General features: G+C 44.0%; 1 protein-coding gene across 1 annotated transcript in view; it reads right to left on the reverse strand.

Moving 5' to 3' along the window:
• LOC124032044 (protein phosphatase 1 regulatory subunit 12B) overlaps positions 1–16223 on the reverse strand; it is a 38782-nt gene that overhangs the window by 1587 nt on the left and 20972 nt on the right. The window contains exons 7-11 of the mRNA XM_046344044.1: positions 9764–9780; positions 9157–9286; positions 6456–6560; positions 6090–6140; positions 5727–5777 (exon numbers count right to left, since the gene is read on the reverse strand). Coding sequence (XP_046200000.1) covers positions 5727–5777; positions 6090–6140; positions 6456–6560; positions 9157–9286; positions 9764–9780 — 354 coding nt within the window. The remainder of the gene's footprint in view (positions 1–5726; positions 5778–6089; positions 6141–6455; positions 6561–9156; positions 9287–9763; positions 9781–16223) is intronic.

A 16223-nucleotide genomic window follows, 5' to 3' on the forward strand; every position in this document is an offset into this window, starting at 1 on the left:
CAGTCACAACATGCGAAGAGTGGAGAAAAGGCAGGCTTTCAGCAAAATATGATGTAAAGCAATGAGAGCATGCGGATACAGTATGATCGTGGAAAAGGTTGGGACATGATTTGGCTTATGGTTCTATGTGCAAACTACAAACCGAGAGAGAATCGAAACAGAGAGAGAGAGAGATATGCAAGGCGGTCAGCTTCCGCAATCTAGGTCACCTCCCACAGCATGAATAATGACTAAAAATAACCACAATCTTTGTAAAAATCTCCCCCATCCCCCACAGACAGTGCAGTGAACAATAACGTTGTGTGCTCGCCTGAAAAGTCTACCTTCACAGACAATGATGAACTCATCACCCCCTCCGGCCTATTCCAGTCACCGCAATTAAATAGCAGCATATTGTTATGTATTATATTTGACGATGCATACTGCACATTTTTGGTCCAACTGTTTGTCCAGTTCTGCTTCTGCCTCAGACAGAGCTGTGTGTAGTACACACACACACACACACACACACACACACACACACACACACACACACACACACACACACACACACACACACACACACACACACACACACACACACACACACACACACACACACACACACACACACACACACACACACACACACACTACATTATTGTGCACGTCTTTTGGCCAGTGGAAAAGGGTTTAGTGAGTCGACGGATGCCAATGAGATCACACATTCCACTCCCACATGATTGAGACAAACGTAATAGTTTAAAATGTCAGATTCCCTATCAGCCACTTTGCATTGGACACTGTGGCAAAAAATGAGCAAACAATGAAAATGTCAGGTTTGTGAAATGGAAAATTGCAATCATGTTAATCCTTACAAGGTCTACTTGGCGACTTCAGCACTCTGCCTTCCATAAGTCTCTCAAGCAGCGTCCAGACTCTTTCTGAGTTCGTTCAAGCTAAGGATTGAGTGACTTGCCTGACTATACTGTAATAATAACCACTGGAGAAACGTCAGGCTGCCACCAGTACTGTACCAGCCTAGTAAATAATATCACCCATGCAGCATGGGTGTAGCTAAAATAGATGAGGGAGTTTAAGGGGGCTGCCCTTAATTGGCTTTATGGGAGAGTGAGTCAGAGAGAGGCATGCCACACAAGTGAGAGAGGCCTTAAGGTGGAGGAGTGAGAGTGGAAGGTGGGGGGTGCAGCAGCAGGACCTGCCTGAGAAGAGCACAGCAGAGAGGAGGGAAGGAGGTGCAGCATCAGGAGAACCAGGAGGACAGATGAGAGGAGGAGTGGCTGAAGACTCAGGGAGGGGAGAGCAAGGAGGGGTAGAGAGGTGGTGGCATGTGGGACAGGGGGGTTAGAGGTCCTCTGTCTCAGGCAGGAAGGCCATCTGGGAGAGGTGGGTGAGGACACGCAGCATGGCCCTGTTCTCGGCCAGCAGACACTCCTTGCCGCTCCGCAGTGCCTGCAGCTGAGCCAGAACAGGGAGGGCCTGCAGTAAACACAGGAATATAGAGAGAGCGATAGAAAGAAAGAGAGCAGGAGGACAGGCCAGTGGAAAGGAGGAAGCAGAGCCACACACACACACACACACACACACACACACACACACACACACACACACACACACACACACACACACACACACACACACACACACACACACACACACACACACACACACACACACACACACACACACACACACACACACACACACACACACTTACTTAGGAGCTACTTAATGACATTCACACACAAAGAGATACTGTAAAAGGAAGCAAGCAAGAAATCGGCAAAAGAGACAGCTATGCAAAAGAAAAGAAAAGCACTGCAGGGAGCTATCCTTAAGTTTGCTCTCCACAAACCTGGGCAGTTTTAAAAGGCGGTGGGTGGGGAGATGCTGTATGGTTTACATAGCTTGTCAGTCATGCTGGGGAAAGATGGGGGTGGGGACTTTCAATATAACCTTCAATTTCAGCCTCATTCAGAGAGCCCAATATGTTATAGGTCATAGAAAATGGAAATTATTAATTTCCCTGGGTTCCCTGGCAGGCTTTAGAGGTAAACCTCAGTGCGGTTTAGTGGAGATGTCTGTGGTTTGACAACGTTCCTGGGGGAAACCACAGGCAGGCAAGGAGGCAACACACACATAGACAGAGGAAAGCAGAGAGTGGCCTCAGAGGCTTTCCCCCAGATGCTCAGAGAGGAGAGGAAGGCTGGATAGAAAGGGAAGAAATTAAGGTGAGCCTGGAGGAAAGGAATAGCCGGGGAGAAAGAGAAGAGAGAAGCCCAGTGAGGAGAAGAAGGCTACAGAGAAAGAGAGAAGAGAAGAGAGGAAGGCCAGGAAGAAAAGACATGGAGGAGATCCAGCTGCTAACATCCCAAGAAACTATTTGAAGTCTGCCTTTACTCGGACTGAAGAATCCATGGATATGTCAGACTGTTTCTCTGTGCTGTCTCAGTAAGCCTTTCACAGCACACTGTTCTGAAGAACAAATATTGACAAATTTATCTTGGAGTAGAGAGAGACACAGTGGAGAGGAGAGAGAAAGGAGAGAGAGGAAATGAGAGAGAGCGTGGAGAGGAGAGAGGAAAGGAGAGAAAGAGAGTGGAGAGGAGAGAGAGAGAGAGAGTGGAGAGGAGAGAGAGAGAGGAGATAGAGGGAGTGAGATGAGTGAGAGAGAGGAGAGAGTAGAGAGTGGAGAGTAGAGAGAGACTGGAGAGTAGAGAGAGGGAGACGAGAGGAGAGGAGAGAGAGAGGAGAGAGGAAAGGTGAGAGAAAGTGGAGTGGAGAGAGAGAGTAAGTGGAGGAGAGAGAGAGAGAGAGAGAGAGAGAGAGAGAGAGAGAGAGAGAGAGAGAGAGAGAGAGAGAGAGAGAGAGAGAGGAGAGGATGGAAAGTGGAGAGGAGAGAGAGTGGATAATAGAGATGGTGGAGAATAGAGAGAGTGAAGAGTAGAGCAAGAGAGAGTTGAGTAGAGAGGAGAGAGACTGGAGAGTAGAGAGAGGGTGTGGAGAGTAAAGAGTAGAAAGAGAGTGGAGAAGAGAGAGAGTGGAGAGGAGAAAGAGAGAGAGTGAGTGCAGGAGAAAGAGAGAGTGAGTGCAGAGGAGAGAGAGAGTGGAGAAGAGAGACTGGAGAGGAGAAAGAGAGAGTGAGTGCAGAGGAGAGAGAGAGGAGGATGTAGCCAGAGGGGTGAGCTTGAGAGAGAATGCTTAATTATTTATTCCTCATGATGTTTTAATGCTCTTGAACTCGTTGATATTTAACCAGAGCTGAGTCCTATAGATAAATTCCCACATTTTGCCAGTGCTGGAGTTTCAGAGGCTGCCAGGAATAATCCAAGCCCATTATCCCAGAGAGACCCATCCCAATGGGCACACCCTGGTTTTAATCAACTTTGTTTCCACATCATTTCAATGGAATTACGTTGAACCATAGTGGAATAAACGTTGAACTGACATCTGTGCCCAGTGGGATATCAGAGAGCCATAAAGTAACCAGAATTGTAAAGCATTGGACAGACACTGTGGCAGAAGAAACATGTAGAATCACATCAGACCTGTGTGAAAAGAGTAAAAGCATGTCTGTATAATGTTGTATGTGCATATCTCTATCCCAGTGGGCAAAACCGGTTGCAATGACATCAAAGCAACCTAGTTTCTGGTTGTAATGATATTGCAGCCCGCCTGCTGGGATATGGCTTTACAGACAGTTGAAGTCAGAAGTTTACATACACCTTAGCCAAATACATTTAAACTCAGTTTTTCACAATTCTTCAATTTAATCCAAGTAAGAATTCCCTCGCTTAGGCCAGTTAGGATCACCACTTTATTTTAAGAATGTGAAATGTCAGAATAATAGTACACATAATTATTTATTTCAGCTTTTATTTCTTTCATCACATTTTCAGTGGGTCAGAAGTTTACATATACTCAATTCGTATTTGGTAGCATTGCCTATAAATTGTTTAACTTGGGTCAAACATTTTGGGTAGCCTTCGACAAGCTTCCCACAATAAGTTGGGTGAATTTTGGCCCATTCCTCCTGACAGAGCTGGTGTAAGTAAGTCAGGTTTGTAAGCCTCTTTGCTCGCACACGCTTTTTCAGTTCTACCCACAAATATTCTATAGGATTGAGATCAGGGCTTTGTGATGGCCACTCCAATACCTTGACTTTGTTGTCCTTAAGCCATTTTGCCACAAGTTTGGAAGTATGCTTGGGGTCATTGTCCATTTGGAAGACACATTTGCGACCAAGCTTTAACTTCCTGACTGATGTCTTGAGATGTTTCTTCAATATATCCACAAAATGTTCCTACCTCATGATGCCATCTATTTTGTGAAGTGCACCAGTCCCTCCTGTAGCAAAGCACCCCCACAACATGATGCTGTCACTCCCATGCTTCACGGTTGGGATGGTGTTCTTCGGCTTGCAAGCATCCCCTTTTTTCCTCCAAAAATAACGATGGTCATCATGGCCAAACAGTTCTATTTTTGTTTCATCAGACCAGAGGACATTTCTCCAAAAAGTAAAATCTTTGTGCCCATGTGCAGTGGCAAACCGTAGTCTGACTTTTTAGTGGCGGTTTTGGAGCAGTGGTTTCTTCCTTGCTGAGCGGCCTTTCAGGTTATGTGAATATAGAACTCGTTTTACTGTGTATATGCATAGATACATTTGTACCTGTTTCCTCCAGAATCTTCACAAGGAAAAATTACTTGTGTCATGCACACACAAAGTAGATGTCCTAACTGACTTGCCAAAACTACTGTTTGTTAACAAGAAATTTGTGGAGTGGTGGAAAACAAGATTTAATGACTCCAACCTAAGTGTATGTAAACTTCCGACTTCAACTGTACGTGCACATCTAGTGTGTATGTGTTCTAATGTGTGCAAATGTGTGTGTATGTGTGTGTTTGTGTGCACAGGCATGTGTTCATGCCCAGGTCTCTAAAGAGGTGAGGTGACAAGCGGGTGTCAATCACTTCTCACTCACATACAGGACCACTCACCGTCACCCCCCTCCCTCCCTGGCCCTGAGCCAGTCTGCCCCGTGGTCAGCGTTCAGGGCTGGTACCCACAACGGAAATTTCTCACTCGGGCAGCTTCCTGCTGAGGCAACATGGGGTCACAACATGGTGTCAAACACACTGTTCTCATCTTCCATCTCACATCTCTGTGTCACATACTGAGTTGTCATCATAACCTTTGGCTATTGCTAGAAGTGGTTTGCACTTGTATGAGGTTCACATCTATTCAGCCCTGAATGATATTCTGCTGCTGTTTTTCTCTCGCCCCTTGCTCTCTCGAAATGCTAAATATGCACAATTAGTGCAGGAATGCTTAACATAAGCAGGTCCTTTGCTCTTTGACGGAGCTTGGTATTCAGCTGGATCTAGGTCAGTCAGTGTGTTGCCAACAAAAGCAACAGTCTGCTTGGTGTGGGACAGATCTCTCTCTCTCTCTCTCTCTCTCTCTCTCTCTCTCTCTCTCTCTCTCTCTCTCTCTCTCTCTCTCTCTCTCTCTCTCTCTCTCTCTCTCTCTCTCTCTCTCTCTCTCTCTCTCTCTCTCTCTCTCTCTCTCTCTCTCTCTCTCTCTCTCTCTCTCTCTCTCTCTCTCTCTCTCTCTCTCTCTCTCTCTCTCTCTCTCTCTCTCTCTCTCTCTCTCTCTCTCTCTCTCTCTCTCTCAACCAAGCAGGGCCATGTAGTGACTTCCCTCCTTGTTGCAGTGAAGACCTTACCTTGAGCTCTTCCTCCATGTCCGTTACCCTCTTCTCCAGAGCCTGTTTTTCCTGAGGAGAGCAGGTAGTTCAGGTCAGAATCACAACCCCACTTTAAGATTTCTACTTTTAAATTAGGAGTTATTTTTCATTCCCACACATGATGATGAGCCCATAGAGGAATGAACAGACAGACAGATGACATGGAACAGATCTGAAACAATGGACTGAGATCAGAAAAAAAGCAGAGAGTGGTAGACATGTAGATATCAAGCTGTCAGGATGGAAAGAGAATTGGAATGTTGATATCAAGAATATGAGGCATATGGCTTTGAGAAAACAAAGAAAGAGAAGCCCGCAAGATATTTAACAAGTTATAGATACCCTTTTCTCTGATTCAAGTACAGTGGATCTTTCAGATACTCTGTCCTGTTTCTGTAAGACAGAGTGCACAGTTGTCACAAAGTGGAAAAAAATATACAGTGGGTTGACTTAAAATGGGATAAAACAGAATTTGACAACTTTGATGGGGATACACTGGTTCGTTTTCTTATCACCTTGTGCTCACCTTGAACAATTTATTGTTCAAATGCAATATGCTGTTGAGACGTGTGAACTATACTGAACTTAATTAAGATGGTCAACAGAAGGCTATGCAGGACTGTCTCAGTGTTGTGCTCAGTATTGAGCTTGGGGAGGGACTCTACTGGACTCTATCAGCCAATCAGATGCACTCCTACTATACTGTACCTGGGTGACTTTGTCCAGCTGGGTGCGTATCTTGGTCAGCTCCTGTTTGCTATCATCCAGCCGGGACTTGAGCTTGTCATTCTCTGCCAAAGCATCTTCATACATCTGAAAGAGAACAAATTAAAAGGTTAATGCTTATGTCACTTGGAGATACAGTACCTTGTAATGTGACAACATTTTCCCCACAATAGGCCAGCTCTGATATCTCTGCATCAGGTGAATCAACAGGAAGTGGTATTGATCACTTTTTGCCCCATACACAACTCTCTCCTGATTAAAACATGGATGGCACTGTATGTGGGAGAAAGCAAACATACATATGGAATCTATTTATTTAGATTTATTTAGATTTATTCTTATCGGCAGACTCAGTAGCCTCGGTTTTTCGGATGACTGCCTTGCCTGGTTCACCAATTACTTTGCAGACAGAGTTCAGTGTGTCAAATCGGAGGGCATGTTGTCCTGTCCTCTGGCAGTCTCTATGGGGGTGCCACAGGGTTCAATTCTCGGGCCGACTCTTTTCTCTGTATATATCAATGATGTTGCTCTTGCTGCGGGCGATTCCCTGATCCACCTCTACGCAGACGACACCATTGTATACACTTTCGGCCCGTCATTGGACACTGTGCTATCTAACCTCCAATCGAGCTTCAATGCCATACAACACTCCTTCCGTGGCCTCCAACTGCTCTTAAACGCTAGTAAAACCAAATGCATGCTTTTCAACCGATCGCTGCCTGCACCCGCATGCCCGACTAGCATCACCACACTGGATGGTTCCGACCTTGAATATGTGGACACCTATAAGTACCTAGGTGTCTGGCTAGACTGCAAACTCTCCTTCCAGACCCATATCAAACATCTCCAATCGAAAATCAAATCAAGAATCGGCTTTCTATTCCGCAACAAAGCCTCCTTCACTCACGCTGCCAAGCTTACCCTAGTAAAACTGACTATCCTACCGATCCTCGACTTCGGCGACGTCATCTACAAAATTGCTTCCAACACTCTACTCAGCAAACTGGATGCAGTTTATCACAGTGCCATCCGTTTTGTCACTAAAGCACCTTATACTACCCACCACTGCGACTTGTATGCTCTAGTCGGCTGGCCCTCGTTACATATTCGTCGCCAGACCCACTGGCTTCAGGTCATCTACAAGGCCATGCTAGGCAAAGCTCCGCCTTATCTCAGCTCACTGGTCACGATGGCAACACCCATCCGTAGCACGCGCTCCAGCAGGTGTATCTCATTGATCATCACTAAAGCCAACACCTCATTCGGCCGCCTTTCGTTCCAGTACTCTGCTGCCTGTGACTGGAACGAATTGCAAAAATCGCTGAAGTTGGAGACTTTTATCTCCCTCACCAACTTCAAACATCAGCTAGCTGAGCAGCTAACCGATCGCTGCAGCTGTACATAATCTATTGGTAAATAGCACACCCATTTTCACCTACCTCATCCCCACAGTTTTTATTTATTTACTTTTCTGCTCTTTTGCACACCAATATCTCTACCTGTACATGATCATCTGATCATTTATCACTCCAGTGTTAATCTGCAATATTGTAATTATTCGCCTACCTCCTCATGCCTTTTGCACACATTGTATATAGACTCCCCTTTTTTCTCTGTGTTATTGACTTGTTAATTGTTTACTCCAAGTGTAACTCTGTGTTGTCTGTTCACACTGCTATGCTTTATCTTGGCCAGGTCGCAGTTGCAAATGAGAACCTGTTCTCAACTAGCCTACCTGGTTAAATAAAGGTGAAATAAAAAAATATATAAAAAAAATACTGAACAAAAATATAAACGCAGCATGTCAAGTGTTGTTGGTCCTATGTTTCATGAGCTGAAATAAAAGATCCCTAAAAAAAAGCTTATTTCGCTCACATTCTGTGTACAAATTTATTTACATCCATGTTAGTGAATATTTGTCCTTTGTCAAGATAATCCATGCACCTGACAGGTGCAGCATATCAAGAAGCTGATTAAACAGCATGATCATTACACAGGTGCACCTTGTGCTGGGGACAATAAAAGGCCACTCTAAAATATGTAGTTTTGTCATAAAACACAATGCCACAGATGTCTCAACTTTTGAGGGAGTGTGCAATTGGCATGCCGACTGCAGGAATGTCCACCAGAGCTGTGGCCAGAGAATTTAATGTTAATTTCTCTGCCATTAGCCGACCTCCAACGTCGTTTTAGAGAATTTGGCAGTACGTCCAACCGGCCTCTCAACCACAGACCACATCTATGGCATCGTGTGGGAAAGCGGTTTGCTGATGTCAACGTTGTGAACAGAGGGCCCCATGGTGGTGGTGGGGTTATGGTATGGGCAGGCGTACGCTACGGACAATGAACACAATTGAATTTTATTGATGTTAAATTGAATGCACAGAAATACTGTGACGAGATCCTGAGGCCCATTGTGAGGCCCATTTTTGTAAGGTATCTGTGACCAACAGATGCATATCTGTATTACCAGTCATGTGAAATCCATAGATTAGGACCTAATTAATTATTTAAATTTACTGATTTCCTTACATGAACTGTAACTCAGTAAATTCTTAGAAATTGTTGCATGTTGAGTTTATATTTTTGTTCAGTATATTTAACCTTTATTTAACCAGGCTAGTTACGTTTAGATTTAAAAAAAAATAGATATCTTCTGTTTCCCTTCTGGGTTCTACAGTACCTTCTTGTAATCCCTGGAGCTGGTGTCGTCCTCATGCTTGTTCAGCGCTGCCAATCTGGTTTCCCTGCGTGTGTAGGAGCTGGTTCTGCCCAGAGGTTCAGCCCTGCTGTCCCCACCACCAGAGTCCAACCTGGGAGGAAGGAGGAAGCACAGCTCCTTAAGTGGGTGATGTACAACATCTGGGTTTTTGGAACACTGACATAGTTTCTGTTGGAACAGCACTTTGACATTACAACAGTGTTGGAACACTGACATGATGACATTACAACAGTGTTGGAACACTATATAAATAAATTTGATTTGATTTGAACAGTTTGGAACACTGACCAACAACAGTGTTGGAACACTGACATAGATGACATTACAACAGTGTTGGAACACTGACATAGATGACATTACAACAGTGTTGGAACACTGACATAGATGACATTACAACAGTGTTGGAACACTGACATAGATGACATTACAACAGTGTTGGAACACTGACATAGATGACATACAAATATTTTTTTGGAGTGCTGTATGTGTTTCTCATGAAGCTAAAATACTAAAATAGTGGTCAGGTTGATAAGAAAGCAAGAGAAGGAAGATCAGAATCTGTACATACCTTGATGCCCTGTCGTGCTGAAAATGAACAGAGAAAAAACATGTTAGTTTAGTGTGAAAATGTATCACAAAAAGCTCTTTGTGCATATATGAAATCATTCTGACTTACTTTACAATACCATACTGGTTAGAACCAGCACAGTGGCTGAATCTGAGACATTTAATTTGTATGAAGTATCAACCAGAGACTTCAGACAGAGTAAAACATTTTCCATGAGGACACCATGAAGAAGAAAATAGAAACTTTATGTGACATCCAACCCACAATGTGTTCAGATGATTTGCATCAGGTATTGCATAGGCCAACACAAGTGATCTGCTTGTGATATATAATTCACTGGGACCTTGCATGCTCTTCTCTCCTGCTCTGACAGAGTTCACATAGGTAATCCTTCTCCTGTAAACCCTGTTCATCTTTTAGTGAGTGTTTGCCACACAGATGCCTGCAGCGCAGAGATGACATCATGCGGCGAAAGGCCCCAGTTTACTGGGTGAGAGACTCCAAGTGATGACCTCAGGGTACATCATGCTGCTGATATCATACTGGCTGTGTCTCAAATGGCACCCTATCCCCTATATTGAGCGCTACTGGGGACATAGGGAATAAGGTGCCATTCGGGACACATACTGGCTTGGCATCATCTGGTCCTGACTAGATGACTGCATGGCTGCAAAGGCCCAGTCTGAGATGTATACTGCCTTTCCATTGGGTAAATTGTGTACATATATGAGGCATTTACTTAAATAAAGTGTAAAGTCTAGACTATGTTAGGTCCAAAATGTTTATCTTCAGTTTCCATCTGTGCGCTCCGTTCTTAGTGAATCAGGCACCAAATATGGTTGTCTGCACTCAATAATGACTAGGCCTATCTGATAGCATGGAAAGAGCCCTCTATGACAATCTGTTACGTGATGGGAAGTTCCTTGCCAAGAGTTGATATACATGACCCAGGGTGGCTGATCATTGATCAGTGCACATTACGACATGATACGGTACAGAGAAAAAAGGGAAATTGTGAAAAAGAGAGCGAGAGAGAGAGATAGTGTTTGATCTCCTTGTGATCTCTGCTTAGATATCATGTTCTCTTGCATTCTTTGAGATTAGGAGCTGTTCTCCTGCCTGGGTGAGAGACTCCTTTAAACACATAAAACAACAGATCAGCTTATTCCCTGGCCACTAGATCGTATCCTGTTTGGAAACACTGGATGACACGCTGGTCTGTCAGTGTTGGGGAAGCTGCTCTGAAAATATAGTTTACCAAGCTACCAATTACTTCACACTGGAAGAAGTTGAGCTGCACTAAAGCTAAGGGGGGAAATAGTTTAGAAAACTAAAGCTACTTTGAAAAAGTAGTTCCTTACATCAAAACTACATTGTGAAAAACAATTATATTAGCTATAGACAAGCAGCAGAATACACATAAATCCTGACTCTGCCATCAGCATGACCGGGATTCGTCGGCAAAAGCCCATCTGTGACAAGGGTCAATGAGTTGTGTGTTCCGAGATTCCATTCTGCACACAACTGTTGTAATGCACCTTTATTTTCCAGTTTGTGGTCTGCCTGCTAGCTTGCACAATTCTTGCCATTCTCCTTTGACATCTCATCAACAAGCATTCTCCCTCACCCAAATCCAGATAGCTGAAGTTCTGAAAGAACTGCAAAATCTGGACCCTTACAAATCAGCCGGGCTAGACAATCTTGACCCTCTCTTTCTAAAATTATCCTCCCGGAATTGTTGCAACGTAGCCTGTTCTAGCCTGTTCAATCTCTCTTTCGTATCGTCTGAGATCCTCAAAGATTGGAATGCTGCCGCGGTCATCCCCCTATTCAGAGGGGGAGACACTCTGAACTCAAACTGTTACAGTACCTATATCTATTGTACCCTGCCTTTCGAAGGTCTTCAACACCATCACCCCAGACATCCTGACCCACTCCAATTTGCATACCGCTCAAACAGATCCACAGATGATGCAATCTCTATCGCACTCCACACTGCCCTTTCCCACCTGGACATCGACAGGACTGCAGTGGAGCAGGGCAAGTCCAGTGTTGAAGGTCAATTTCCCTCAACATGGGGCCCCTCAGGGATGCGTTTTAGTTCATTCCCCTGTACAGCACAGGGGCCAAGCTCCCTGTGTCAGAGGAAAGTCCCAAAAATGTACAAAGACTACAGCAACCCAAGTCAGTGGAGCAGGGCAAGAGCTTCATTTCCTCGGTAGTGTTTTCTCTGTCAGAGGAAAGTCCCAAAAATGTACAAAGACTACAGCAACCCAAGTCAATCAATCAATCAAATGTATTTATAAAGCCCTTTTATAGGGCTTTATACGTGTAGTGTTTTCTCTGCTACCTCACGGCAAGTGGTACCGATGCACCAAGTCTTGATCCGACAGGACGCGGAACAGCTTCTACCCCCAAGACATAAGACTGCTAAATATTTACTTAAATGGTTAAACAATAGCTATCCAAACTATCTGCATTGACCATTTTTGCACTCTCTTTTGACTCATCACATACGCTGCTGTTAATGTTCATTATCTATCCTGTTGCCTAGTCATTTTATCCCTACCTATATGTACATATCTAACTCAATTACCTCGTACCCCTGCACCTCGATTCGGTACTGGTACCCAGTGTATATAGCCAAGTTATCAGTCATTGTGTATTATCAGTCATTGTGTATTTATTCCTGGTATTTAATTTTTTTTTCTTATAGATCATTTTTTTATCTGCATTGTTCGGAAGGGCCTGTAAGTAAGCATTTTACTGTTATTCTACACCTGTTGTTTACGAAGCATGTGACAAATAAAATGTTATTTGATTTAACTGAAGGCCTCGATGCTGGTCAGCCTTGTAACGTTCGTCTGAAGAAGTAGAGCAAGGTGCAGCGTGGTAAGTGTTCATGATCTTTAATACTCAGAACACCAAACAAAAACGACAAAAGGAAAAACAAACAATGCCGGCTTCACAGAGCTAACAAAAAACAAGATCCCACAACATAGGTGGGAAAACAGGCTACCTAAGTATGACTCCCAATCAGAGACAACGATAGACAGCTGCCTCTGATTGGGAACCACACTCGGCCAAAACCAAATAAATACAAAACATAGAATGCCCCCCCCCACATCACACCCTGACCTCACCAAATAGAGAAATAAAACGTCTCTCTAAGGTCAGGGCGTGACAGGCCTGCTTTATATAGCAAGCCACGGCCACATGACTCACTGTCTGTAAAGAACTAACCATTTTTGTGAACTGGGTGGTGTACCTAATAATCTGGCCGCTGAGTGCATATACATATTCATATTCTTATATACTGTACAGTTAAATTAGATCTTTAGAAAGAGTACAGGCGCTGTGATACAAGATGTTGTTCATCTGTTTTTTAAAGCTAAGCTTTGTTGTGAGTCTATGCAGGACAAACCAAGAGCAGAAGCAGACCTAAAATGCCTGGTCTTTATTAGGAGGCTCATACACTGTAACAGCCACATGGATTTTAGAGGGGGAGTAAATTCTAGGCGCACCATGAGAGACGTTCCTCTCCTCTGTGAATGTTTATTCAGCACTGCTAAAGCTGCCTGGCCTTATGCGGTCATGTGTTAGTCTCCATCCAGCCCTGTCTCCATCCAGGGACAGAGAGCCAGTCAACTCTGATGAAGAAGGTCCAAGGATGGAAAAGGCAGGATGAGCGCTCTGATCAACTGTTCATACAACACTAACACTGGATGGCCTCATGTCTTTGACAACCTATACACAATTTCAGTGACAGGCTATTCTATTCTATCGGACCTGCAAGTCTCCATAATAATTCTTACACTGTGACAAATGGCTTGATAATCACTTAAAACACAGTAAGACATTACATGCAGTAGTCCTTTTACCACATGGAGCTGGCTTGGAGATTTTATTTATTGTTTTTTTTCTTCCTTTGAACCTTTAACTAGGCAAGTCGGTCAAGAATAAATTCTTATTTACAATGACGGCCTACCCCGGCCAAACCCTAACCTGGATGACACTGGGCCAATTGTGTGCCGCCCTATGGGACTCCCAATCACAGCCAGTTGTGATACAGCCTGGAATCGAACCAGGGTCTGTGGTGATGCCTCTAGCACTGAGATGCAGTGCCTTAGACCGCAGCACCACTTGGGAGCCAGGGGACCCGGGAGCTCGGGAGCTGGGGTACCCAAACATGTACCGTAGTTTGGAAACCACAGATCTAGGTCAAGCAGAAACATCCATTGCGACAATCCTAAATCTCCTTCCATTTTAGCTCCATTAGCCTTACACTGAGCCAGGCCAGGCTCAGACGCCAGACAAGTGGGATCTATTTCACAGAGCAGGATTGAATGAATTACAGAGAGGAATTTCTTAAATGTCTTTTGGACCGCTTTCCTTTGCGGGACTTGATTTCCACAGACGTTGATTTTTGGTCCAGTCCGGTCTGGATCAGCCTTGATTTGCCCAAAACATAGACGTCTATGTTTGGTTCAGATTTGGTTCAGTCTAGACCGGCCTTGATTTGGTCCAAACATTGATGTACTGTACCATTCAAAAGTTTAAACACATCTACTCATTCAAGGGTGTTTCTTTATTTCTACTATTTTCTACATTGTAGAATAATAGTGAAGACATCACAACTAAGAAATAACACATATGGAATCATGTAGTAACCAAAAAAAGTGTTAAACAAATCAGAATCTATTTTATATTTGAGATTCTTCAAAGTAGTCACGCTTTGCAAACTTTCAGCCAGAAATTAAAATGAATATGATTTCAATGTCCGGAAAATACATAATATTCAATGTCTGGAAAAGACGTCTTTTAACCTTTCATTTAGAAACTAAAAGGAACCTATATTTAACGTCCAGAAAATATGTATTTTAGAGCAGGACATGACAGGACTATTCTAGATTTGCGGGGTATACGGCCGCAGAACGACCACGACCAGGCCTCCAAGTTACCATAAGGATTAATACATTGATGAAAATGCTTCATAATCACTTAAAGGACAGCAAGACACTTAATGCAGTAGTCCTTTTCAAGTACCCCCTGTTGCTGGCTTTGGGGATAGCTGGGGTAACCAAACACAGTACCACAGATCTAGGTCATGCAGAAACATCCATTGTGACATTTCTAAATCTCCTTCCATTTTAGCTCCATTAGCCAAATCAAATCAAATTTTATTTGTCACATACACATGGTTAGCAGATGTTAATGCAAGTGTAGCGAAATGCTTGTGCTTCTAGTTCTGACAATGCAGTAATAACCAACAAGTAATCTAGCTAACAATTCCAAAACTACTACCTTAAAGACACAAGTGTAAGGGGATAATAATATGTACATAAAGATATATGAGTGAGTGATGGTACAGAGCGGCATAGGCAAGATACAGTAGATGGTATTGAGTGCAGTATATACATATGAGATGAGTATGCAAACAAAGTGGCATAGTTAAAGTGGCTAGTGATACATGTACTACATAAAGATGCAGTAGATGATATAGAGTACAGTATATACATATACATATGAGATGAATAATGTAGGGTATGTAAACATTATATTAGGTAGCATTGTTTAAAGTGGCTAGGGATATATTTTACATCATTTCCCATCAATTCCCATTATTAAAGTGGCTGGAGTTGAGTCAGTGTGTTGGCAGCAGCCACTCAATGTTAGTGGTGGCTGTTTAACAGTCTGATGGCCTTGAGATAGAAGCTGTTTTTCAGTCTCTCGGTCCCAGCTTTGATGCACCTGTACTGACCTCGCCTTCTGGATGATAGCGGGGTGAACAGGCAGTGGCTCGGGTGGTTGTTGTCCTTGATGATCTTTATGGCCTTCCTGTGACATTGGATGGTGTAGATGTCCTGGAGGGCAGGTAGTTTGCCCCCGGTTATGCGTTGTGCAGACCTCACTACCCTCTGGAGAGCCTTACGGTTGTGGGCGGAGCAGTTGCCATACCAGGCGGTGATACAGCCCGACAGGATGCTCTCGATTGTGCAGCTGTAGAAGTTTGTGAGTGCTTTTGGTGACAAGCCAAATTTCTTCAGCCTCCTGAGGTTGAAGAGGCGCTGCTGCGCCTTCTTCACGATGCTATCTGTGTGGGTGGACCAATTCAGTTTGTCTGTGATGTGTACGCCGAGGAACTTAAAACTTACTACCCTCTCCACTACTGTTCCATCAATGTGGATAGGGGGGTGTTCCCTCTGCTGTTTCCTGAAGTCCACAATCATCTACTTAGTTTTGTTGACGTTGAGTGTGAGGTTATTTTCCTGACACCACACCTCGAGGGCCCTCACCTCCTTCCTGTAGGCCGTCTCGTTGTTGTTGGTAATCAAGCCTACCACTGTTGTGTCGTCCGCAAACTTGATGATTGAGTTGGAGGCGTGCGTGGCCACACAGTCATGGGTGAACAGAGAGTACAGGAGAGGGCTCAGAACGCACCCTTGTGGGGCCCCAGTGT

Source organism: Oncorhynchus gorbuscha, linkage group LG03 (genome assembly GCF_021184085.1).
Source record: "Oncorhynchus gorbuscha isolate QuinsamMale2020 ecotype Even-year linkage group LG03, OgorEven_v1.0, whole genome shotgun sequence".
Lineage (NCBI taxonomy): Eukaryota > Metazoa > Chordata > Actinopteri > Salmoniformes > Salmonidae > Oncorhynchus > Oncorhynchus gorbuscha.